The 27845-nt window shown below is 40.5% G+C and overlaps 1 protein-coding gene across 3 annotated transcripts in view; it reads right to left on the bottom strand.

The window, feature by feature from the left end:
* Positions 1–27845, bottom strand: part of LOC144056163 (receptor-type tyrosine-protein phosphatase gamma-like) — a 426470-nt gene that overhangs the window by 162350 nt on the left and 236275 nt on the right. For all 3 annotated transcript variants that reach the window (XM_077572672.1, XM_077572671.1, XM_077572673.1), the window contains exon 4: positions 17755–17903. In XM_077572672.1, coding sequence (XP_077428798.1) covers positions 17755–17903 — 149 coding nt within the window. The remainder of the gene's footprint in view (positions 1–17754; positions 17904–27845) is intronic.

Genomic DNA, 27845 nt, shown 5'->3' on the forward strand with positions numbered 1-27845 from the left:
CTCACCATTCCTGTAATTTGCTTTTGTTTTTTTGGGATACTGAGTCAAATAAACAATAAACAAAGATACTATCAACAGAATAGGATAAATCCTAAAAGCCTTTTGTTGTTGCACTGTAGTTTGGGTTTGTCACATATTATGAATTAAGAAACCATTGAGGAAGTCATAAGCATATGTTTTTACATCCATATTATGTCCTTCTGATTTGCCTGGCTTCTTAAACTGGCTATCAAAATCAATTACTGTAACAATGGTTTCCACTGTGATTATACTGAATATAGCATTTTACAGCATTTTCCCCTGGCAAATAAAGTCAGTCTATTTCTGTATTTCTAAAACTCCCACTAGACCAGACGTTCTTCACCTTTTTTTCTTTACTTTGGGGCCCAACTATTCCTGTGAAAAGTGGCCCAGGGCCCATTCAGAAATTATGATTTATGTTGACTTATTATTGTTTGTGTTCAATAACTAAATTAAATCTAGTTAAGGTTTATAATATCATTATCACAGCTCTGAGGCCCTGTTCACACGACGTCACACACCATCACATACCTCAAGTTGTTAAAAAAGTGAAGCTTTTGTAAATTTTGGATTTATCCTCTTTGTTTTCCTCTATGCTCTGTTTATGATGTACTAACTCTGGTTAACGGTTTACATGATTTTTTTTTTATTAAAAACAAAACAAAAAAGCGTCTTATGTGGGCTGACAGTCCGTACTTGTGTGACGTATGAAGGAAGTGAAGTCAAACTCAAGCAACATTTGGCTAATTACTGCTGCCTAGAGGCTTGGCATCTAAATTACCTTAAAAACGAATTTCTCTGTTTTTGTGTGTGTTAATGTAGATGGGTTTTTTTTCAAGAAATAAGAAAGTGTGGACAGATTTTTCCCCCCTACACGAATAGGGGTGAAATATTCGTTTTTTAAAATACCCTGCTACATGTGTAAAAAGCCTCAATTGAAAGCTGCCTGCGGCCTTTGCGGTCCACAGTAACAAAACTTAAATTAATTTGCAGCCCACTAGATGGTGGTCACAGCCCAATGTTGGGCCACGGCCCAATGGTTAAGAATCACTACATTAGACTACTAAACTACTTTGAATTTACTTTATCACATTGATATGATCGATGAAATCTCAATTTTGTTTGTTTCTTACATTTCTATTGTTACTTTTTTATAATATGTCTTTTTTTTCCAGGCCCAGTGACTGACAAAACTCAATGGATGACGCACATTTCCATTGTATCTGATCACTCGCTGATGCTCCCAGCTGCCAGCGCCATGTCATTGTTATGTCACAATTCTTAATCATGTAGCACGGAGCCCTATTTATATTGCTCTTTGGAAAGTAATCGATAGAGTGAGGGATATTTTGAGGCTGATGTGTGTTATTCAGAAAAAAAATCTGAGCTTTATGAGAAATATAGGTTGCCATGCGGCTGTTCTGATTTTGGTGTGTCAATGACAGAGATTTTTAATCTAGGAAATTAATTGTAAAATGATTCCAAGTACCCACTGCAATGTGCTCACGTAGTATCAGGCATAAAAATCCCTCACATTTTGGCGAAATTCTCAGTTTTGAAACCAAAATAGGTCACCTATATGAATTGTGGCGATCCGATGAGAAAATATTTTGGGGGCGGGGTGTTGTAGGTGACCGGAAAGTCAGTGTATCTGTGAACTCTGGGTGGGAGGGGTACCGAAGACGGCACCGATTCACGTTAAATCAGATGGTGTCATGGTCAAAAGCACGTCCAAAGCAAGTTTTGACTGTGCGGGGGTAGATGTGCAGCAGTGCACGCACAACCAGTGTACTGAAGTCAACTACTCGCGCTGGATTTCATTCATGCTACATTTCCGGGTTTGGGTGGAAGGCGAAGCAAGTGAGATTTAACTGCCAACAAGTAAAACGAGAGTGAAGCTTCGTGGTTACTACCATGCTTTGGTCAGCACATGGTGCCCCACCTGGTGCGTGATTTCTTGGTGCTGAGGCCGAGCTGCTAGGAGCATTGCCGTATCGCCCGCCTCTCGGTGCGGACACAGCAGATGTCCGTCTTATACCACCGATTCAAATCATGTCATAAGGTGTGTGGCTTTATCATCGTTACAATATATTATAGAGTTTTAGAACAAGTACTTATACCATATTTATAATTCCATGGGTAACAAAATCTTGTGGCCAACTGACGTTCTTGAAAATGTGTTCAAACAATTGCACAATTGTGCAGTTGTTCCTCAAGGAACCAAAATATCACTAATACAATTATTTATCTTCTGTTCTTGTATTACTGTTTAACTTTATTCTTTATGTTGTTCATTGTAAATAACTTTGCTTCTCAATTTGTAATTTGCAATATTAATATTTTTTTTGTATTATTGATACTTTATTAATGTTATACCTTGATTTATAATTTTTTTTTACTCCGTCATCTCGGGCTCATGCGTTTTAAATTCATGATGTTTCACTGTTTGTCAGATTTTATTTAATGAAAAATAACTGTTAAAGTAAATGTTCTTTTATAAAATTATTATTTTATTGTTAAATAAATTAACATTTATTACCACAAACAACAAAACAAAAGTACCGAAAATTGGTACTGCTCAGTATGGGATTGATACCCCAATACTGACATTTGAAACCGAACCAGTTCAAATGCGAAAGGTACATCCCTACTCGAACACAGCACATGCTGTTTTTTCAACATTCATCTATGGTCCAATAAATGTAGCAAATATGTTTGCATTTCCGCAAACTGTTTTTCTTGACGGCAATAAAATTTGGAACATTTAAATTCGCCATCACTTTGTCCGCCGGAACCCCAACCCCCTGCGCTCCCACCCGACGAGTGCCCGACAAATATTAACTCTTTGACTGCCAAAAACGTTTAATAATGTTTAGTAAAATCCAAAAGAGGACTGCCAAAGACGTTCAATATGTTTTTTGGGGGGAAACGGGTGGAGTAAAGCCTTGGCCAGCTGTGCTGAAAGTATCAAGCAGATCTAGTTAGTATAATGCCTATTTTTGGCCCCTAGATGGCAGCGATGACTCTCTTTGGACAAGATTGGGTAGGCGTCAGTAGAAGACGTGAGGCGGAGTTAGAGTGTTGAGGGGACAATGGCTGAGGAAGCCATAATGGCGACCGGATTGCAAGCAGCTCACGCTTGAGCATTTTTTTCAAAGACGAAAAGCATCGACCAATGCTAAAGAGCACATTGATGACGACGATGATGATGATGGTGACTCCGAGGTTGACGCCGAAGTTGGAAGCGTTGACGCGGCGGCTATGATCACGTCGTAAAGCCTCACCGGCTAGCGATGCTAACGGCGGAAAACGCGGTACACAACAGAGCACTTCTGCACAGGCGGACATCCAATCGGACGATGAAGAGTACCCCGAGTCCAATGCATATTTATCGGAGGAGTGGGTACAGTCTGATCACGGAGAAGACACTGGGTGTCACCGTCATGATCCTGAGAGTAGACTTGATGGCAACATGGCCAAACACACACTGTAGTATATACTTGCTATTTCCCGGAAAAAAAGGCCGGCAAGAAAGTGTAGCGTCTGCACGCGAAGGGGCAATCGCAGTGAAACTAATCTGTTGTGCAAATCCTGCTGCATCTCCTTGCACGCAGGGGAGTGTTACACAAAAAGAAAAACTGTAGTTGAAACATCCACACAATTGTAAATAGTACCACAGTTGCACACATTTGTAAATAGTTTGCCAAATTGTTTTGTCAAATTGTTACACTGGTGAATGTAAATAAACGTATTTTGCTATCAAAAAACACTTTTTCATTGTTGGTGGTAGTGTTTTACAGAAGTAAAGCACTGTTTAGGTGTTTGTGGCATCATTCATGGAAAAAAAAGGTGTCAAATTCACTAGAGTGCATGAAATAATATCGTTTCACAAAAAGCTTGATTTCTCCGTATTTTGGTCCAAAACAGAGCATTTGGGTGAAACTAACCATTTTCTAGTGTTGATTACTGAAAAACGGAATAAGGTAGAAACAAACTTTTTTTTCTGATGAAAGATGAGAGTTCAATCTTTCATTTGGTAGAATGTGTGTTTCCATAGTCCAAACACAAACTTTTCTGTGGACCTTGAAAGATCAGTCAAAATGCTTAAATCAGCTGGCACCCACAGCATCCCTTTTCTGAAAACGCTTGGCAGTCAAAGAGTTAACGGCCTACATAGACTACAGTACAAATGCACCCCCTCAAAAGCACCCCTTTGCTTTTGGTGTGGATGTTTTCCGCACACAGACAGGAAAAACAACAATGCAACAGGCACTTTTTTTTTCTACAGACAGTTTTCGGAATGGACGGAGCGGATATAAGAATTTAAGACTTGGGTAAATTGGATTTTAGACATGGAATGAAATATATTATTTAAGACATTTAAGGCCTAAAATTTAAATTTCAGAATTTTAGACTTTTAAAGACTTTTTTTTAGACCCCGAGGGAACCCTGAAATACAGTCAATAGTTTTCATATAAACAAAAAATATAGAAACTTTCGTTGTTTCTTTTTAAATTTCGTACTAAAAAAAATACAGTAATGTATTGATGTAAGCCCCACCCATTTTTGTTAAGCCATGCCTATATCTGGTTAAACCACGCCCCCTTCCGGTTTGTCACGGCCACTCCGAATACAGATACAGATCATTTAAATGGTACAGATAGTGCTGTACTCGCTCATCCATAGTTAAGAAGGTTTCAGTAAACTCAAACAATGACAACAGCAACATTGCCAATCAAAAAAAAAAAGTGGTATCCACAGATAGTGCCTCACACATACACAAACACATGCTGTCACTGTGTGAGGCGTGAAGGTGTGTATGATAGATGTGCTTGGCATATCAAACAGAGCATTACAGTTTAAAGCAGCAGGTATGGGACTAGTAAATCCCTACTTCATCATGCCATTCAAGGGCCCCATTATGCTACAATTACTAAATGGCAAGGCTTGTAAATCATACATCATTCATGGGGGAAACTTGCACAATACCTTCTTTTCCCCGCCACCCACTGAAGTATGGGGAAAAGCTCCAGAAAAAAATGGAAATGACATGCCAAGAAAGTAAAATGAATTTAGTAGTTGAAGGCAGTCATTGAACTGTCTCAATGAAGATATGACAGCAACAAAATGAAGGTTAGGACATAAAGATCCCTGTTCAGTTAAGTGAAGACTTGGTGTGATTGTGTGTGATTGTGAGTGTAGGTGTGATTGTGAGTGTTGTTTGTCTATGTGCCCTGTGATTGGCTGGCAAAAAATCCTGCTGGGATAGGCTCCAGCTCACTCTGCAACCCTAATGAAACAAGCAGTATAGAAAACGGATGGATCAATGGAAGCGCCAAAGTTAAATTCAGACAAAGTTCAGCTGAGTTAGACAGCAGATAATCGATGACTGACTGGTGTTTTTTTCCCAAGCAATATGAGTTTGAGCTTGCATGCATTCAATCCATGTGAGAAAACCACATTGCACAAAGACTAAATTAAGGTCAGTGGACAAGGGAAAGCTACATTACACAACTTTTTTTTTTTACTAGTGGGCTTTAGTGTTAAATCCCTTTTTGCAGTATTCTAACTATCCTATCAAATGTTTGTCTTGCATTCATGTTTGAAAGGATTATTAACTGCAGAAAAGAGAATAAATGCAGGTTCTGACCAGTTTTCTCTGGACCAATGTTAAAGCGGAATTAGTTTATGATCACAGGGGCTTAAACTTCCACACGCCCAGTATATTTGCAAAATGTAACCAGGATTGGATGTTTGTCTTTTTACCCTACCTTTTACTTGATACATTTCTCAATGCATGTTTAAGAGATTCATTATCCTTATCCATTATCATATTGAAGCAAACAACAAAATAACCACATACTGTCTTTTTTTTTTATGTTCCTCTGGTGCAAAAAGGCTCTCTTGTATACAAAAAATGCCATTCAAGGATGGCACAGAACTGCTGAACAGCAAACTAACATTAAAGCATCACAGGAACTTTCAATTTATGTTGATTATGGCGACACCATATGGACAATGTTATGCCTGTAGGAAGATCACATTTCCCATGAGGACAAGCACATTGTGTGTGTGTGTTTTTTTTTCCAGCTTACGCCAGCGAGTGAAAGCCGGGCCAATATTGATCCTTGACTGTCCTTTTTTTCCAGGTAGCTTCCCTTTTTCTTTTCTTTTTTTGTCTCCTAAGACACAACTTTTTAGTTGTTTTGCAGCTTCTGCCAGGAAAGCAGTAATCATGCATCGACATTCAAATTAACTCCCGTCTTTGTAACGAATGGCTAAAGGGGGAAGTGGCGTATGCCATAGATCAGTCAGCACATTAGTAGTTTTTTGTGTGGCAATGTTCCCACTAGTGTTGTTCCGATTCAATACTGGTATCGGAAGAGGCCCTGATACTGCATTAAAACAATGGTATGGGTATTGGTGAGTACTTACAAGTAACATGCCGATACCGTTAATTCTGACGCTAATATAGGACTTTGGATGTAGCATCTTGTGTCTTGCTCATGCACGACATTCACTATATATGACATGTTCACTGCATGCTGAGCTAAGATATCCTATTGGCCCTTGAATGCTCTGAACCAATGGCAGGACAGCTTTTTTCGTGTTGAGAAAAAAACAAAAACTTAGGTATTGGTATGGTATCGGTATCGGCATCGGCCGATACTGCAAAGCTGGGTATCGGAATCGGTATCGGAACCCCCCTGAGGCTATGGCAAAAGTACCATTCAACTAGTTTTAAGTTGATGTTTCATCAGAAGATATTATGCAAATATTTTATTAAGGTTAAAAAAATCACTCAAAGGTTACTCCAAATTGTAATAGTATTGGGGATGATGCACTATTTCTGTCCTGCATATAACTCCTTAAGCACAATTTTTTTTAGGCCTATTTATGTTGTAGTGTAGGGCAGTATAAGTGCAACTAAGCCATGTCTGCAATCTAAGTGGTGAATGGTGACATTACAACTTAATGCAGCTGATGCATATTCACAGTTTGACACCTGCAAATTTGCACATTTGTGTTTGATCCCCATATGAATATGTGTGTGTGTGTATACAGTATATATATATATATAAATGTGTGTGTGTGGAAAAAAAGCACATTTCTCACTGACCCATTTCCATTTCATTGTCACCATTTTAAAAGCTTGTATCCTTCTAATAGTGTGAACCTTAAAATTGTTAGAGGAAATTTTAATGTTCTTCTGAGATTACATTGGCTGCTATCCTTGTGTCTTGTCCACAATGTGCTCATATAATAGTGTATTGAGGTGTCTGGGATGTATGCAATCGTGTGTTTGTATATTACTTTTCCATTCCTCCTCTGTAGAGATAGTGTAGCATTGTGAAATTGTGAACAGCAATCACACCCTGCTACCATATCACAGTTAGAACTGTGGCAATATGAAGCCACATCAGAGGCCACAGACACAGAGCCTTCAGTTGGGTTATTTTTCATGATTATTAGACTTGTTTCTCAATATAATAAAGCAATGTTAGTCTTGTAAATAATGTGTTATTTGTGTTATATCTCTCAAAATAGTTTGAGGTTGCTTCAAATACATAAAATAAACCCAAATGGGATTCTTACACAAATAATATATATAATATAAATATAATAAAAAATATGTGCGCGGAAGTATTTAAAAAAAAATTTAAGTGGTGCTGTGACGGGCAAGTCACCTTATCTTTTGTGATACAAAGCTACCCACTGCCATATGGAAGAAAGAGTTTTCTTTTTTGTTCTATGCAGAATTTTTTTCTTTGTTTGATTTTGTTTTAACACTTTGTTTTTTAGTAATTGGCTTGCGCAGTGTATCCTCTGAGACACCGTATTTCCCGTGTTTCAAGATTGTTGCATTCTATTAGTTCACCACTAGATGCCACTAAATTCTACATATTGTCTCTTTAAATCAGTAGGAAACCCAACTGTTTCATATCCATTGGTCCGGTATGATCGCTTGATCGAGTCAGTGAACAGTGTTTTGGTTGAGTAAACTAATTTGAGTCAATACACGGAATCATCTCAGGCTTGGTGGGGGGTGGGGTAGGGGTGGTACGGTTGGCTGGGGGTGGGGGGGGCTGTGGGGTGCCTGGTGGGCCTGCCGTGCCCCGTTCTGCTGCATTGGGCTTGGGGCGCGGGCCGTGTTGGGGTGTGGGGCGATCCGGGCTCCTGGGTTTGCTCTCCAGCCGGTGACCCCTGCGGGGCCCGGGGGTTGTGCCTTGGCGCTGCCGCGGCTTGGGGGATGTGCTTGCTCTGTCCTGGCCGGGGTCGACGGCTCCCCTCTTTGGCGGAGGTTTTCATGCATGCCAGATCCACCACACCAGCATCTACCAAAATTCAAACACATTCTGCTTCTTCCTCTGGTCGTTGAATCGGTGGAGGCTGATGTCTGTGGATCTCACTCTGCTTCATCTATCCTTCCTTCCTTTCTTCAGTCTTTCCTTTGGTCTCGTGAGATCTCCCTAATTTGTTCGAATTTAGATTTTTCTGGGGTTGGTGAAATATTCTAGTTGGTAACCCGGTGGGTATTAGGTGGTCTGGTCGGTGATGGATTTCATTTTTCTTTCTTTTCTTTGATCCTTCCTCGGGTCTCCTGAAAACTTCATGACTCTAGTGGGATTAAGTATTCAGTTTAGGTGAACGGTATGTAATTTTTAATAGGTTTTAGGTGAATTAATGATCACACACTCACACGCACGCACATACTCATGCACATACAAAAAAAAAGAGAGAGAAAGAGCAATGATGATGACATGTCGAATCAGTAAGATTACCGAATGAACAATACTGAGCTCTCTCAAAAAAAGAAATAAAAACAATTTTAAAAAAAGAAAACTGAAAAGTCCTTCACGCAAATAGGCAGATCGCTAGATCGCCTTTTTACATTATTATATATATTTCTTTTTTTTTCTTTTCTTTTAAGAGAGAGCTCAGTATTGTTCATTCGGTAATCATATCGATTAGACATGTCATCATCATTGCTCTCTCTCTCTTTCTTTTTCTTTTTTGTATATAAGTGAGGATGTGTATGTGCGGGAGTATGTGTGCATATGTGTGTGCGTGTGAGTGTGTACTCATTAATTCACCATTTCTGTAGATGCTGGTGTGGTGGATCTGGCATGCATTAAATTATATTATATATCTATTCTATTATATTTATTTCTATACGAACGTACGTTGCACAGTCCATTCGTGAATTCAAAACTCACAGCAAAGCGGTAAGATGACGCCACTGTGCTTCGATTTACTGGTTGTTTCACTTTACATGGTTTGGCATTGCTATTGCTAGCTTGATTTTGTGAGCAATTAGGCTGTTTTACAGGTAGATATTCACTTTATTACATTCTTTCCGGGCGGGTTTGAAATTGTCCGTTTTTCATTGTGCGGCAAATGGGAAGTGCACTGCAACTTTTATTGTGGCTGGCAGACTGCGCACTGGCTGACGGTGGCCCAGAACTTTAGCTGAGTGGCAAGTATTGAGCTGCCGCACCGGAGGTGATGGGTACGAACCCCGCTCATAGTAAAAAAAATAATAATAAAAAAAGATTGCGGAGCAGAAGATATAAGACTTTATAAGAGAGTAATGTTTTTGTTTTTTTTTCTACCCATAGAGAGGAGGCATATGTTAAAATAGTTTGAATGTGTGGCATCTTGTATCTGAGTATCAAGTATTTCAAGGAATTCACTCTGGGGTAACAGAACATAAAATTAATCTATATGCCGATGATATTTTACTTTATTTAGAAAACCCGGCGATTTCGTTAGGGGAAGTATTTAACTTAATAATTAAATTCTCACAGTTGTCAGATTATTCTATTAACTGGACAAAATCAACACTTCTACCTATTACAGAAAATTCATGGAACCCTGCAAGTCAGGACCCACACTACTCATTTTCTATAGGTAATTTAAAATACTTAGGCATAAAAATCTCACCTAAATTAACTGATTTAATTCATTTCAACTTTTCTCCACTTCTGGATAACATTCATAGTGACTTGGAACGCTGGAATAATCTTCCTATTTCTTTAATAGGACGAATAGCCACCGTTAAAATGAAGGTTTTACCTCAGACAAACTATTTTTTCTCAATGATTTCATTTAAACCTACGGCTAACTGGTTCCAGTTGTTGGACTCAGCCGTTACAAAATTTTACTGGAATAAAAAAAAAGCAAAGATTAGTCTATCTACTCTTCAGAAAAGTAAATCCAAAGGTGGTCTAGAGGCACCAAATTTTATGTACTACTATATAGCTAACCAGCTACAATATATCGTTCTATGGGCGCAACCCAACAGAGATACTAACTGTTGGCTGGAACTAGAACAAAAGGATTGTAATAACCTCAGACTTCTAGATTTACTCTTTATTACAACATCAATTAAGCGACATAATTGTTTTAAAAACCCAATGATTTCCGCCACCCTGACTGCTTGGTGGAAGGCATTAGAAATTACAAAAGCCCAAGTGGAGCCCTGTGGGCTTTCTCCCCTATGGCATAACCCTGACTTTCGAATTAACAACCAATCGTTTTATTTAGGTGTGTGGGAGCAGAAAGGAATTACACAGCTCCACCATCTCTTCTCAGATAATATGTTTATATCATATACATCCTTGCTCCAAAAATACAAAATAACAAACGGAAATTTTTTACATTATCTGCAAGTTAAAAATATGATAAAGAAACAAATTCCAACACTTCAGGGTACACTCCAACCGCCTGGTTTAGCTGAAGATATTACCAAGCTTTCTCCGACAACAACAAAAAAACTTTCAAAAATATATAAGTTACTTTCATATACGGATAAAATGTCTTTACCCATCTCGAAATGGGAGACAGACTTGTCTATAGCTCCGGAATCTGACTTTTGGATTCAAGTTTGTGAAAATGCATTTAAAATGACAAAACACACAAATTTACAACTTATCCAATATAAAAGTATCCATAGAACATACATTACTCAATATATGATGAAGAAAATGGGACTCTCCGACTCCGACATTTGTCTCCAGTGTCTACAAAACACTACAGACACTTATTTTCTGGCTTTATGGTTATGCACTCCGGTTATGTATTTCTGGACTTAAGTCTTAGAAAAACTTTCCGCTATCTTGGACTATAGGATACCTTTATCTCCAAACTTGTGTTTGCTAGATGACCTAACAACAACTGACTTACCACACAAACAATTTCAATCTACACTTGTAGCCCTTACATCGCAAAAAAAAACAATTCTTGTTAACTGGAAAAAGAAACAAACTCTGAATATCGACCAATGGTCTAACCTCCTCATAAATCACATTTTAATGGAAAAAATATCGGCCTCAAATAAAAAACAAATATCAAAATTCATAGAAATATGGTCTATGTATATAGAATATTTTAACCTAATTTTGGTTATTTAATTCTGCCTGTTAGCGAGAGCCACCACATCGTGATAACTTACATTGATGTCTCTGCATTTGACAGTTTGTAACTAATGGTTGTATTTTTATAGTCAGGAACCCAGTTGCTGCCAACAGGATCGAGCAGATTCACCTCCAATGGGCACTAAGGGCTAATGTTCGGATTCATTGCATGCCAGGGGACTAACTCTACAGGTGCTGTCCCCCCCTGGCTGGGCGTGGGCGGGTCTGCGCCTCTGTTGGCTGCTGGGTGGCGGCTGCGTCTTGGTCGTTCCCTGGGTCTCGTGGGGGTGCTGTGTTGCGGGGCTCTCCCTGGTGTTCGGGGCGGCGCCGCCCCGGCGCGGTCCGTCGCTCTGGGCCCGGCGACGCGGGTCGGGGCCTGTGGGCCGCCGGGGTGCCCCGTGGTTCCCTCTCCCCTCCCCCTTCCTCCCCCTTGCTTCCTCTCCCTCTTCGCCTCTCCCCGCCCGTCCTCTGCCTCCCTGTCCCTTCTCCCTCGTCGCCCTTCCTCCTCCTCTCCCCCTCTCTCTGCGGCCCTGCCGCTGCCTCCTGCCCTTCCTGTCGTCTCCTTCCCCCGTCCCCTCCCCCTCCCCTGTCCGCCCTCCTCCCCCTCCCCTAGGCCGGGGGTTCCATCCGTGGCCCGGGTCTCGGCGCTCCGGGGCCCGGGAGAGTGGGCGGGATCGGTGTTGTGCCCGCCCCGCTCCGGTGGACCTCTGGGCACTTCGGGCGGGCCCCGGTATCCGGGGGGCGAGCCCCGCCGGGGTCCCGGTGGGGTGGGTGGGGGATTGGTGGGCGGATGCGCCTCCCCCCCCCCTCGCCCGGTTGGGGGGGGGGCCCAGCTGGTCGCTCCTCTTAACTCACGGCACTAGTTTTGCACAATACATTTTAGGGCACATAACACACTTTGGGGGGGAGTGGGGTAGGGTGGAGACACCGTCTCCGCCCTGCAGCTCCCCTCCAATTTTAATGCACCACACAACTGGGGGGGGGGGGGCATCGGTTGGGGCGGGCCGCAGCACTGCCACCTGTCCCCCCCGGGGACGGAGTGGGGGTTGTGGGCCGGTGGGGTGCCTGGTGGGCCTGCAGTGCCCCGTCCTGCGTTGGGTTGGGGGCGCGGGCCGCTTTGGGGTGGGGGGCGCTTCTGCTCCTGGGTTTGCTCTCCGGCCGGTGGCCCCTGCGGGGCCCGGGGGTCGTCCTTTGGCGCTGCCGCGGCCTGGGGGGCCCTGAGGTGTTGCGCTTGCTCTGTCCTGGCGGGGGTCGACGGCTCCCCTCTTTGGTGGAGATTTTCATGCATGCCAGATCCACCACACCAGCATCTATCGAAACTCAGACACAATTTGTTTCTCCCTCAGGTCATTGATTCGGTGGAGGCGGGTGTCTGTGGATCTCACTCTGCTTCGTCTACCTTTCCTCAGTTTCTCCTTCGGGCCCTTGAGGTCTCCCTGATTTGTTGGAATTTAGATGTCTCTGGGGTTGGTGAAGGACTCTGGTTAGTGGCTCGGTGGGTGGTGTCTGGTCGGTGCTGGGCTTCGCTTTTCTTTCTTTTCTTTGGTCCCTCTTCGGATCTCCTGGCGGCCCCACGACTGGATTTTGAAGTGTTCGGTTTAGGTGAACGGTTTGGGAATTCTTTTTTTTTTTTTACACGCACGCACGCACGCACGCACGCACGCACGCACACACACACACACACACACACACCTAAAAAAAAAAAAAAAAAGGGAGAACAATGATGATGACGTCAAATGATCTATACTGAGCTCTCCCCATAAAAAAAAAAAAAAAGTATTTCGAGGTCAGGCTGAGTGTCCTCTTTTATTGGAAATGAAAATATGGTCACCCTAGAATACTGTACACTTGCCTGCCGATGTACAAATTAGTAATTGGTGTGTGCGTCTCAATTTGCGACTGCCTGCCTACCCAAACCTAGAACTCACTGCACGTCACTGCCATTGACATAACAATGATTCTTCAATTGACCGAACATGCATGTTTTTTTTCAAACGTTGGAGGGAGTCAAAGTACCCGAAGAAACAAATGCGAGCACAGGAACAAATAACTCCACCCAGAGAAAACCAGAGCTTCAAGTTTCAAACACTGAACATCAAAACAAAGAGGCAGATGTGCTAATCACTCTCTCACCATGCTAACGACAAAATAATAATTAAAAATAAAATAAGTGTAAAGCAATAAACATATAGAAATTGAAGAGTACATTTAATTAATCACTCAAATCTATTAAGTGGGTATTAAAGCTGTATTACCCGTAACTCTATGCGTCAACATGTAAAGGGGACAAGATCCCCTATCAGGGCCAGAAAAAATAGTCAAAAAAACAAACACGTTTATTATCCTATCATGTAGCTTACAATGATACTGTGAGTGATGAAACCATCACAGGGGGCTATTAACTCTTTGACTGCCAAAAACGTTAAATGATGTTTAGTAAAATCCTACGGAGGAGCACCAAAGACGTTAAAAGACGTTCACCAAGTTTTTTTTGGGGGGGAACGGGTGGAGGAAAGCCTTGGCCAGCTGTGCTGAAAGTATCAAGCAGATCTAGTTAGTATAATGCCTATTTTTGGCCCCTAGATGGCAGCGATGACTCTCTTTGGACAAGATTGGGTAGGCGTCAGTAGAAGACGTGAGGCGGAGCTAGAGTGTTGAGGGGACAATGGCTGAGGAAGCCATAATGGTGACCGGATTGCAAGCAGCTCACGCTTGAGCATTTTTTTCAAAGACGAAAAGCATCGACCAATGCTAAAGAGCACATTGATGACGACGATGATGATGATGGTGACTCCGAGGTTGACGCCGAAGTTGGAAGCGTTGACGCGGCAGCTATGATCACGTCATAAAGCCTCACCGGCTAGCGATGCTAACGCCGGAAAACGCGGAGCACAACCGAGCATGCTCAGGCGGACGTTCAATCGGACGACGAGTCCAATGCATATTCATTGGAGGAGTGGGTACAGTCTGATCACGGAGAAGACACTGGTTCTGGACTACGATGCCACCATGAATGGAGTGGATATGATGGATCAGAACATCTCTTACCACCCGGTATAGGAACAGAAGGACATGAGGAAGCCAGACGTAACACCACCGTAATGTCACCGTATCATGATCCTGAGAGTAGACTTGATGGCAACATGGCCAAACACACACACTTGCTATTCCCCGGAAAAAAAGGAAGGCAAGAAAGTGTATCGTCTGCACGCGAAGGAGCCATCGCAATGAAACTAATCTGTTGTGCAAATCCTGCTGCGTCGCCTTGCACGCAGGGGAGTGTTACAAAAAGAAAAACTTTATTTGAAACAGCCACACAATTGTAAATAGTTTGCCAAATTGTTTTGTCAAATTGTTACACTGTTGAATGTAAATAAACGTATTTTGCTATCAAAAAACACTTTTTCATTTTTGGTGGTAGTGTTTTACAGAAGTAAAGCACTGTTTAGGTGTTTGTGGCATCATTCATGGGAAAAAAAAGGTGTCAAATTCACTAGAGTGCATGAAATAATATCGTTTTACAAAAAGCTTGATTTCTCCGTATTTCGGTCCAAAACAGAGCATTTGGGTGAAACTAACCATTTTCTATTGTTGATTACTGAAAAACGGAATAAGGTAGAAACAAACTTTTTTTTCTGATGAAAGATGAGAGTCCAATCTTTCATTTGGTAGTATGTGTGTTTCCATAGTCCAAACACAAAATATTCTGTGGACCTTGAAAGATCAGTCAAAATGCTTAAATCGGCTGGCACCCACGGCATCCCTTTTCTGAAAATGTCTGGCAGTCAAAGAGTTAAGAATAACCATTCAGCTACTTCTCTTGAAATAAAATTCCTATTGCTTGATATCTCAACAACTATTGGTACACCTGCACCATCTAATGAGCTTTGTGCAAGAGCTGATGTGGGGTGAGAAGTGAAAACCATTTCACTGTTTTTCTTGTTTTAATAAAGTACATGAGAGGGGCATTAACTTTGGAAGGCATATCCCCTCGAAATATTGTAGAATAGTGTCTAAATTTGAGTCTTTGTTTATAAGCTAATACAGTATATTCGGCCATTTTTGTCCCAATAAAAAAGATTGGGCTTCCGCCGATTCTTCCCTATTATTATTCACAGTATACATGTCAGGAAGACCAATATATATCAACCCATCAGATGCCTTTTTAGTAATATATTGTATTCATGATCTTGCATGATTCTACATGAACTGGTTACTTCCTTCCTATTTATTTGCGCCTCTGGATTCTGTGTACCGTGTAATGAGAAAGGCACCAAGATAGAAAAAAGAGGGAATTGGAAGTGTACGAGGTGAATGACTGTAAAGTCAAAATACTTCTGCCTCTAAATGTACAAGTGCTGGACATTAGCTTGACTCAAGCCATGTCCACACGGAAGACAGAGCCTAATTTGTTTATGAAAAAAACAAAAACATAAATTCTCGTAAACACTGAATTGTTTCAAGAAATGTGTGTCCACCCGGGGTGATAGATAGATCTATCTATCTATCTATCTATCTATCTAGCTAGCTAGGTGCTAGGTCTCTGTTGGGTTGCGCCCATAGAACGATATATTGTAGCTGGTTAGCTATATAGTAGTACATAAAATTTGGTGCCTCTAGACCACCTTTGGATTTACTTTTCTGAAGAGTAGATAGACTAATCTTTGCTTTTTTTTTATTCCAGTAAAATTTTGTAACGGCTGAGTCCAACAACTGGAACCAGTTAGCCGTAGGTTTAAATGAAATCATTGAGAAAAAATAGTTTGTCTGAGGTAAAACCTTCATTTTAACGGTGGCTATTCGTCCTATTAAAGAAATAGGAAGATTATTCCAGCGTTCCAAGTCACTATGAATGTTATCCAGAAGTGGAGAAAAGTTTAAATGAATTACCTATAGAAAGTCTTATATCTTCTGCTCCGCAATCTTTTTTTATTATTATTTTTTTTACTATGAGCGGGGTTCGTACCCATCACCTCCGGTGCGGCAGCTCAATACTTGCCACTCAGCTAAAGTTCTGGGCCACCGTCAGCCAGTGCGCAGTCTGCCAGCCACAATAAAAGTTGCAGTGCACTTCCCATTTGCCGCACAATGAAAAACGGACAATTTCAAACCCGCCCGGAAAGAATGTAATAAAGTGAATATCTACCTGTAAAACAGCCTAATTGCTCACAAGCTAGCTAGATAGATAGATAGATAGATAGATAGATAGATAGATAGATAGATAGATAGATAGATAGATAGATAGATAGATAGATAGATAGATAGATAGATAGATAGATAGATAGATAGATAGATAGATAGATAGATGGATAGATAGATAGATATTAAGTGACCACTAGATGTTGCTATAGCATAGAATGCAACCAAAATGCATCTATTTAGAAGCATGCACAATATAGTGGCTCAGAGAGACCACACTTTGCTCACGCAAAATAATAATTGGCAAGCGGTGGCAACTTGGCAGCCGGTGTGAAGCCCGGTGAGCGACGCCGAAAGACCAAGCGAGCTTGATTGAGCTGAGGCAGCTAACAAGAGCGGCTAGCGGGAGTTAGTTGGAGTCATTGGCTGGAGTGGCTAAAAAGAGCGGCTAGCGGAAAAAGCTAGTAAAAAAAAAAAACTTGCGAGAGAGAAGGTGACATGCGACGAGAGCCCGAATCATGGGACTCAACGACGACCTCCTGCAGGCTAGCTGTGGAAGGTAAGCGGCAGTCGACCCATTGGGTCCAACACTCAATGCAAGCCCCACGACCATCCTCGAATGCAGCTAATGCTGCATTCGAGGATGGTCGGAAGTCGAACTTTTCCGAGTTTAAACCAGGAAGTGTGTACGGGAACGTCCCCTTGAACTTGGAAATATCACTTGCGAAGTCGGAAAAAAAAAAGTACCCAAACTTCACCGACGGACGACAATGTGACGTCACTCTACAATGGCGACCCCTTTGGAAACACAGACCATGAATGGTAAAACACAATTTTCTCGAGTATAAAACTAGCTCGCTTTATTCATTCATAAATATTCGACATAACGTCACTTAACACAAAGTACGTGACAGTATGCCGCTATCACCCTGCATGAAATTATACGTTTAACTACAGAATGAACTGTATGGAATGCTTATGAAATAAGATAAAAACAATAAATTGCGAGAAGGCAAATTGCAATTCAAAATTTAATTTTCTGTGTTCAGCAGCTTAAAAAAAGTATGCCCAACACTTGTGCATTTGGATGAAATGCAACAACTTTAGTAACTATTTTCCGTGTGGATGGTGCTTGAAACTGTAAGTGAACACGTGAAAGTTCGATAAATGTGTTTACCTCCACCGGGTAACGTCGGCCCTTGATGCTATGCTCAGAGCCCTCTGATCCGTTGCTTGGTCCCCAGTGAAACTCCACTTTCTCTGCCTTAAATCTCCCCGGTAGGCCTGCTCCTCTCACAAAATAGTCATCTTTAAGCATAATGGCCACTGGAGGAAAGACACAAAGAAAAAATCAAGACATCATTAGCGAGTGGGACTGTGCATTTCATAAATGTTCTTGAGAAACAACTGTATTCACAGTTCCTTGAACAAGTCTTCAAACCCCTTGAACTTTTTCCCGATTTTGCCAACTTAGACCCACAAACGTCAATGTTTTTTTAATTGCTATATTATATGATCGACCACCACAAAGCAACTCATAAATGTAAAGTGAAACAGAAATGAAACGAACAGGTTACACTTTTCAAAGTTGTAAGCAAATAAAAATCTGAAGTTGAGATTTGCAAAGTTAAGTTGTGCTTTTATGTTCAGCCCTAGCGCGACCTTTTGCTGCAATTACGGCTGCAAGACTTTTGGGGTATGTCTCTACCAGCTTTGAACATCTAGACACTGATTTGTTTTTTTATTTTAGTTTTTTGCAGAAAAGCTCAAGCTCAGCCAGAGATGGAAAGCATCCATGAACAACAATTTTCAAGTCATGAGCTTTATTACACACACCATTTTGCTTTCGACACAAAAAAAGAAATTCCACAACCTGATGTACTTCTTTTTGCGATAGGAAATTGTAACCAGCAACAATAAAAGGGATTTTTTTTGCATGAAAGAACCAACATTACTTGTTGAAAATTAAGACAGTAAAGTGCAGTATTTTATATATTTTAGTAGTAGGCAATTAATGGGGCAATTAATTAATATCATTTAATCATGTCAAATATATATTTTTTAATTTTTTATTTAAATTGAATATTCATCAACATACTGCACATGAACATGATATAGTGTCAATTAATGACGTAAAAAAAATAGGCTACCAACTTACCATGTACACAAACTAATGAGTACAGTTATAAGGAATATTATTTCAAGCTGATTTGATTTGTGATGACAATATTCATAGCGCACTAATATACTGTAATTCCTAAATTCAAAGTGGCTATACTGATACTTTCAAGGGACTTCAAACAAATCCAGTAAAAGTCAACAGTTTTAACATTTTATTGCTCACAAAGTCTCTATGTTGGTCACCAACATAGAGACTCTGTGCCACTGTAATTCATTTGCTCCCAAAAATGTATACAAACATTCTATTTTAATATTATTGTAAATAATGATGACACTTAGCTGTATTCTAATTCTAATTGCTGCAAAAAGGAAACAGATACAAATGTACTTTTTTTTTTATTGATGGAAGAAGATACTCTAAACTTTCTATTGGTAGGTTCCATGTTTTTCTAGAAATAAAACACAATATTCTGTGGGCCTTGCAAAATCAAGTAAAAACAAAACAAAAACTGGCTGTTTTGAGGAGGTGGTCCACTGCTTGCCCCCACCCCCTTCGACTACGGGGCCAATAAGGAATACAGGTTACATTACCATAATAATCAAGGGTATTGGCAAGGAAAGCGGCCTACTAGTTACAGAGTCTGAGGAAAAAAAGTGAGCACCTATATATACAGTCGAAGCATCAATTTTATATGAACTCATTTTTGCGGGACTTCATCACAAAGCCAATGAATTGCACGTGTCAATTAGTAGGAGAATATATGCAGAAAGACACAGTGCCAAGCAAAAATACATTTTAAGAAGATAGACATTGACCAATGTATGAAATGTCCATGTTGGCATAGCAAAATTAATGTTATCATTGCATCGATCACTATTGTATCTTTCATGACTTATGAATCCTTAGCTGGACCACTGCAACATTGACTCGTATTTCATCAATTCATTTTCAGCAGCAGTCAATGAATTTGTCATTCCACTCCTCTTCAGCTTCTCTTTCACTAGATATTTCCCACACAAGTTCCATCCATCTATTTGTGAAATCGCTCGTCCATTCTGCATTTCTATTGCACATCGAGAGCTCTATTGTTTTTCCCCCACAAATTTGACACAATCAAACAATCTTCATTTTGAAACACACATTTTTACCTTTGTATATTTCATTTCCCTCTTTTGAGGATGTGACATTCTAGGTTGGAAAGTTCATCAGACAATGAAATATGATCAGAATTTGAGTGTGCTGTGCTGAAGGATGTAGGTTTACCCATTTCCATCATTGTGCTCAGTGGAGGTGATCCCTCTGCAGATAAAGCGCTCATCTGTCGTTTACGAACTGCAAGGTATGCATGCATTATTCATGCCAAAAAGACAGGGACATTTGTCTTGTTAGCCATGCATTATAAAGAGGGGGGAAGAATGCCATTTTTCTTTCACAGCTCTTGTTAGTGTTGCCATTTTTAATGGGCTTTCAACATGCTACAACACCACAACTTATTTTTCCTTTTTCGCCTCCACTGTTTATCCACAATATGGGTATAGCTCTTTTAATCATACATTCATATTTTAGTGGTGCCTCTTTTTAGCATTTATATGATATATATATATGCCAGTGGCCCCCAGACCCCCGGCTAAATTTTCAGATAATTTCACTTTGGTCAAATCACATCCCTGATTAAATAAAGCGCAGTGAACACTGAACAGTTTCTGAGCGGTTCTTTTCTCCAACCTGCGTTTCATTCCTTCTGATTGGATGGTGTGAATTTTCATCACTTTGCTGTTTGTTGTTTTCATTGACAAAATTGTCAGTCAATTTTAGTTATCATTATCGTCTCAATGAATGGCTTCTATTTTACTATCTGTTTAATTTAAGTCTGAAAATCTTTTTTCATGACGAAAATTATCACTGATGCAGCTGTGATAAAAGTGCCGAAGCCGTGGGAAACAAACAAACAAACAAACCTAACATGGCGACACTAGTGGACAAATGCATGGACACCGCAATTAATTGTGTTCTTGCAGAATTACTCCCTCCTAAAACGAAGCCAGCAAGGGTTTGCTTCCTGCGATTGTTGAGGCAGTTCTATACAGCAGTGATTGAGATCAGTCCTGTGTTCGTCCTTCAGAGACAGTGTGGTTTGGAGCTGCAACAAACTGGAGTGACAAGAAAGTCCTCTGTACCCCCACTCTTGAGGACATACCCACTACTCCTAGATCGAAGCTAAGGGCATGTAAAATTTTCTTTGCCTCTCCATATCCTTTTCTAGCTCCTTCCCTCAGGGTAGGCATGATTGAACTAAAACCAGCACACTTTCTAAGTTTTTCTTTCTATTCCCATTAACTCACTTAACAGTTGACTCATAATTCCATAGTGGCATTTTGCAGTGTCAATACTCTGCATCATTTGCACAATTGTCATTGTATCATAATTACAGCAATACTGCTCACTTCATTTTGATTGACGACTCTTGCCATCATTTACACAGCTGACATTGTTCAGTACTACCACGCTGTTGGTTTGTTTTTTCTGGCCAAATTGTTAAATGCTAACTTACCGGTACTCTAATTTCCCCTTCGTAAGAAGAGTGTGAAATGGCTTCACCAAAATCCGGTCGAAAACATTCATATTACCTGCCATGATGTGCAGCTTGCTAGTGGGGAAAAATCGCAGACAGACAAAGATTGGTATAGTATGCGTTCAAATAACATTTTGTTGTTAACTGTTCCATTATTTTGCACTGAATTTGGGCCTTTGTCTTCTCTGCCCCTTCTACATGGAACCTGTTGCAAGAGACTGGAAATTAACAGTTTATTTCTTTAAATGACCTTAAATCCAGATTGAGAGCATTTCAGAAAGACTCCATAACTTGTTCTGTATAATTTTTATGTAATTTTATATTGTGTGGTGTTGGAACTGTAACTTTTTATTGACATGTATGTCATTTAAATTTTGCTGCAACTGTAACTTCTGCCGCCTCTTGGCCAGAACTCCCTGTGAAAAGAGGTCTTTAATCTCAATGGGACATTCCTGGTTAAATAAAGGTTTTTTAAAAAAAAAAAAGGAAGAAAAAGGACAAAGTCGCTGAGGATCTGTAAAATCTCCAGTCTGTTCAGAACAACAAAAAGAAAAACTTAAAAAGAAAGTGCCGCTATGGAAATTTATATTTGAAGATCGCTGATTTGCTTATTTTACTTTCAATTCTGTTTCAGATGGATTATCCGATCATACAGAAGCCGAGTGTCCGGAAAAAAACACTGTCTCTTGGACTCCCAGAGACGCTGAGGGTCCGAGGGGCGGTTCAAAGTCCAGAATTTACACAATGACTGTCCTGTTTCTCGCAGTAGAACAACCCACTCCATGCTTGCCCATCACCTGCCTGTCGAAGCGCTGCGGCACTACAGCACTGAATGAGAAAGAAGTCGTTTCAGTTACCGGCGTTCAGTACCTGATTTTGAACAAAAGATGAAGGTATTCTAGCACATATGTAGTCAATGAAATGCAGACACAGTAGTGGTGGGAATGATAATTGTTTTATTAATGCATCAATCATCATATTAAAACGATTCTGAATCAATATAGAGGTATTAATATTCAATTTGTAAAGTTTAACTGAAAAACTAAAAGCCACTGTTGTCTGCTGCATATTGCACTTTCAAGTTTCAAACTACAGGTTATGCTAAATAAGATTGATACATTTAAATATGTCTTAGTGAATGTATTGTGATAGGAGAAGTTAGACATTTGTCACAGCAAATGCTGCCATTGGCACTTTTGAAAATTTGTGTTGACACAGGCAAACCAGGTTGCCTTGTGTTATACATTATTAACATTTTTAATACTTTATTTCATATATTAACCATTGTTATACATTATTAACATTTTAATTCTTTATATTAACCATGTGGAAATGTTTTATAGATGTGAAGTAGGTAAAATAGTTTTGAACTCAGTATAATTTGACCTTAAGGTGGGACCCATTGTTTGGTCTAGAACAGAGGTGGGCATCGAGGGCCGGAGTCCTGCAGGTTTTGCGTGTTGCCCTTCTCCAACACAGCTGATATATGATCAGCTCATCAGCAAGCTCTGCATAAGCCTGATAACGATCCTGTTGATTGGAATCAGCTTGTGTTGGAAGTGAGAAACCTACAAAACCTGCAGGACTCCGGCCCTCGAGGACCGAGATTGCCCACCTCTGGTCTCGAAGTTCCTTCTCCATGCGAAAACACATTTCTGTTCGTGAGAGAGAGCGCACACTCATATAACTATGTTACATTAGGAGCTGTTGAGTTCAACTTGTTTGTGAGATTTTGTTATGGGAGAAAGTACTGAGAAGTGCCTTGAAAGTATATTTTGACTAGAGACGAATACAGCTGTATCTGTGTGCTGAGAACTCTGTTTTTCAACCTGTATTTTTCCATTATATAACACATTTACTTATTCATGAGGGGCGGTGTTGGAGACACTGTTCTTGCGATTTGATTGTAATAAAGTGTGGGCTCTTCGAAAGAGGAGTAGCATTATTGATCTGAAACTGTTGGAGTTTGATTCGGTAATGTAACGGAGATCTCCGGAATAAATCATCCTGCGCAGGAACTCTGTTCATTTCTTATCCCATAATTTGATTTATTGGACACGCAAAAGTATGGATTTTTAATATACCTTCTTCACTTGCCACTTTATTAAAAGTCAAAGTGTGAAATATAAATCCTTGCTCTTCCTTGAGTTCCGCAATTGTTTTAAAAAAAAAAGCACCAGTGTATTACATGGACTATAAAATGTAAGCCAATGTTGTGATGCATCAGAATCAAATCGTAGGCCTCTGAATCTGAATCGAATTGTGAAGTACCCATATATTCCCACTCCTAACATGCAGTAATACATATTTCACCACTTTTTGAGGGTTTGGGAGTTGGTCTCTTAAGAAAAGCTGAGCTTCCCTTGCACTCTTAGGCTACATTCACACTGCAGGGCGTGATGCCCAATTCGGATTTTTTGCTAAATCCGATCTTTTTATGAACTGTTCACACTACACAAACAAATGCAACTTCAATGTGAACACAACGCGCCTGTGATATGACTCGCATGTGCAAAGAGAACACCTCGAGTGATGTGCAATTGTGCACCCAAAACAAAGAACGTGACATTGCAGAGTTTACGGAAATATATATGGCTCCCACCCCACGCAACGTTTTCCCTCCAGCCAAGCCGCTGAGGCAAGCGACCTTTATCAGTGCCATATGCAAATTTAGCTGTGCCAACGCGCGCTACAGATTGGTGGGGTGGTGGACTCCTTTCGCGGATGTGTTAGGAGTTCGATTCATGTGTCTTGCCTGCATAAATTATGCAAATTAAGCTGTGCGAACACCCACTCCCAATTGGTGGACTGTTTTCACGCTAGCTCATGTTTGGCTGCTGTCCTCGGCTTCCTTGAGCGTCAATGTTTACAATCAAAGCAGAAACCAGTCATTACTAAAGAACAGAATAAGGTAGAAACATACTTTTTTTTTCAAATGAGAGAATGGAATTATTGATATAATTATACGGAGTGGGAGCTGTGAATTAAGCCGCCCGTGTGATATAATTCCACGAAGGTGAGAGCTGTGTAATAAGCCGCCCGTGTTGATTTAATTCACTAGGAACCAAGCAAGAGCTCTTGGCTTAGAAGTGAATTGTTGAGTGTGCGCATTTGTTTGTTAAGCTCCGTGGTGGTGTGTTGTGGCCACACGGTTTTTCGTTGTTTGTCTTACAATGTGCGTGACGTGTCTGTGTTGCGGCCGTAACGTTGCGATGGATTGTGCGCGAATAAGTCGACATTTGAGCTATACGTACATGGTGATGGTCTGGTTTACCGTCACATCGGATTCGACGCTGCTGTGATTTAAGACAGCATGAACAGGTAGAAGTGAACGGCTGTGTTTTGTCTTTATTTTCATGTGTGTTTTTAGCCGTTTCGCGAAGCAACCGGTAGATTTAGATATGTTATTATTCGACGAAGTAACGGTGTATTTTACAGTGAGTCCGTGCACTTCGGAAATGTTTGTGTTCGTCTGTGGTTATTTTATTTTTTTGGAGGAGAAATAAGCAACGTTGCGGTGAGAATTATGGCCTCTTGAATTGGTTCAACAATTGAGACGCCACTGCATTAATTTGAGGAGTTTGTGTTGTGTGTGAGTGTATGCTGGGCCTAGTTTGGTGAGTTGAGACTGTGAGATATGTGTGAAGCATGTGTGAATTGTGAGTTTAAAGGGGGGGATTTGATTTTTTTCTTGTTTTTGTGTTTTTTCTCCTCAATGCCTTTATGACAATGGAGAGGAACTGAAGTTAAGTGAAAGGAGGACTGAGTTTGTTGGAAGGCAGGTATTTTGTGTCTCCAAAAATGAGCGAGATAAGATAGGATGTATATGAATGGTGTTTTGCAGGAAGTGGAAAAGAGTAGGTTTCAATGGAAAAGAGGTGGAAAGTAAAAAAATCCTCTCTCTCCAGTTTCTTTGTCCTCAAAAAAGGGTGAAAAAGAATGGTAGCAGGAAATCGGCATATTTTGAAAGTGGGGGAGAATTCTTCCTTTGTCTGTGACCATTTTTAAAGCCCCCCCATGCTTGTTAAGAGACAGGTCTGTGAGGATGGGGGCAGAGTGCTATTTGTAATGAGTAGAGGTGTAATTTTTTTTGGGACAAGCAACATCTGGTTGCAATCCTGTCTGTATGTGTGAATAGCAGGGGTCCTTCTGATGCTAATCGGTTACATCAAGTTGTTCCTGTTAAACGGAAAGATATAGAGGTCTAGATGATAACTACAGGCCACTATCCATATTATTTTTAAAATCAGATCTGTGTTTTTTATAGTTGAATGAGTAATAAAACCAAATTTTAACTGAAATAGACTTTTCATTTTAGATTTTTTTCCCCTGTATCTCTCATGACTCATTTGTAGGTGTGAAAATGATTAAACCTTTGTTCTGTCTGAGTCCAATTTCAGAACTTGAAGTCGGACATTTTGCATGCCAGTTTGGAGACTAGAACTTCCCCATGAGGGCGCTGACTGTGACCTGTCACATTTTAAGCATAATTTGAGGTAACATGTAATGAAGAAGAAGTCTATGGTAGACGTTATGTTACTCCCTTCCAGTTCTCATGAAGATAAGAAAGAATGTGGAAGTTCTCATGGAGATAAGAAATGTGTGTCTGAAAGGGAGTCAAGTTCTCATGCTATTACTCATTATGTCGTAAAAACTGAAGGTCCAAGATCATTACCTGCCTACATCATATATCCAGGATGATAGGAGAACTGGAGTAAACATGTCGGTATATCACATATCTGCTTATTATAATTACTAACCCTTTGTCCAGCCTGAGAGGGGGAGTATGCTTTTTTCAAGTATAAAGCAACTGTGTGTTTTCATATTCGGACACACTCGGTCGGAGCTTAACATTACCTTTGAATGTAAGCATTTTCTCCTGTGTCTTTAAGAGCTCTTAAATAAATCTTTGCAAAGGAAACTTCTTCATAAGATCTCAATGCAATTATTTTGAACACGCAAAGATTACACTTAATATAGTAATCAAATAATACCTTCAGACCGGAGCATAAACTTTTGCAAGAGGTTGAAACCCGCTGGAACAGCACATTTGCAATGTTCCAGAGACTGCATGAGCAGAGGGAGCCACTGGGTGCAGCCCTCAGCAGTCTAAACACCACTATCGTCCCATTCTCTGCTGAAGAATATGAGACGATCTCACAGTGCCTTTCAGTCCTCTCTCCATTCAATGAGGCCACTGTAGAAATGTCTACAGAGAATAGAGTGTCTGGATCAAAAGTCATTCCAATGGTGAAGATGCTGAAGCACTTCAGAGCCAGACAGTGGACAACAGTCACCATCGAAGTTGCCAGGAATTTAGTCAACAAAATCAACAGCAATCTCCAAGAGAAATTTGCAATGCTGGAGAAAATAACAACCCTGACACTAGCCACAATGCTGGATCCAAGATTCAAGGAAGTGGGCTTCTGTAGCACATCAAGTTGCCAGGCTGCAGTGGAAAGGCTCACAAGAGAATGCGCCAATCAAATGCCTGCACCAGCCCAACAACTGCCACCTGCAGAGGTTACAGGCCATTCCCAGGGCAACAGCCTCTGGGGTCCTCTGGACAGCCATTTGGAGACACAGCGTGCTTCAAGTAGCACTGCCAATGCAATTGCAGAGGTTCAGAGGTGACTTACAGTATACATATATGATATGAAAAGTGGCACTATTGTTATGTTGTAATGAATGTAATGTTATGCTGCTGAAACTAAATGTCCCTATCTATCTATCTATACTTTGATTTATTAATCCAGTGCAAAAATGATTATCTGTCATATTTTACTTTTCTAGATATTTGAAGGACAAACTGCTTCCCCGGACGGAGAAGCCACTACAATATTGGTTTCTCCACAAAACCACATACCCACATCTGTATCCAGTGGCTCTGCAGTACCTCTCAAGACCAGCATCTTCAGTCCCCTGTGAGAGGATTTTCTCAAAGGCTGGTGAAATTGTCAGCCAGAGAAGAAGCCGCTTGAAGCCGAACACAATAGAGCAAATATTGTTCTTGAATAAGAACTTGTAAAACAAAAATATATAAAAAGTTGGGCACAAGCACAATTCCCTCATGTACATACTGGTATTTGCTTTATTTTCACTGTAGCATAAGCACAATTCCCTCATGTAGATATTTGCTTCACTTTATGTTCACCTGGAAAAGTTAGTTATTCGGTATGTTTCCAACAAAAGTACTCCCACAATGATGCATTTAAAGTTTCCAATTATGCATTATTTTTAAATCGTGTGTAGAAGATACAGGCTTGACCCAAGTATTTTCCACCGAGTAGCGCTTCTCCAAGACCCTCAGTCACATCTCCCAAAGACTGATGTTGAAATACTTCTCATCTGGCTTCACAGCGCACTTGTGTCATATCCAAATCATGTTTATAAAAATCGAATGAGTAACAGGAAATCACATTGAACCATAGTACTGGTACAGTGTCAAAATATTGCAACACTTCTATGTGTACCTGATGATCATTAGACAGACACAAATGTAAGACTGAATGTACTGGTGTTATGTTGGAATATAAATCAATCAGGCGAATCACTTTGAAGATTATAGCTGCTA

This window comes from Vanacampus margaritifer, chromosome 8 (genome assembly GCF_051991255.1).
Source record: "Vanacampus margaritifer isolate UIUO_Vmar chromosome 8, RoL_Vmar_1.0, whole genome shotgun sequence".
Classification (NCBI taxonomy): Eukaryota; Metazoa; Chordata; class Actinopteri; order Syngnathiformes; family Syngnathidae; genus Vanacampus; species Vanacampus margaritifer.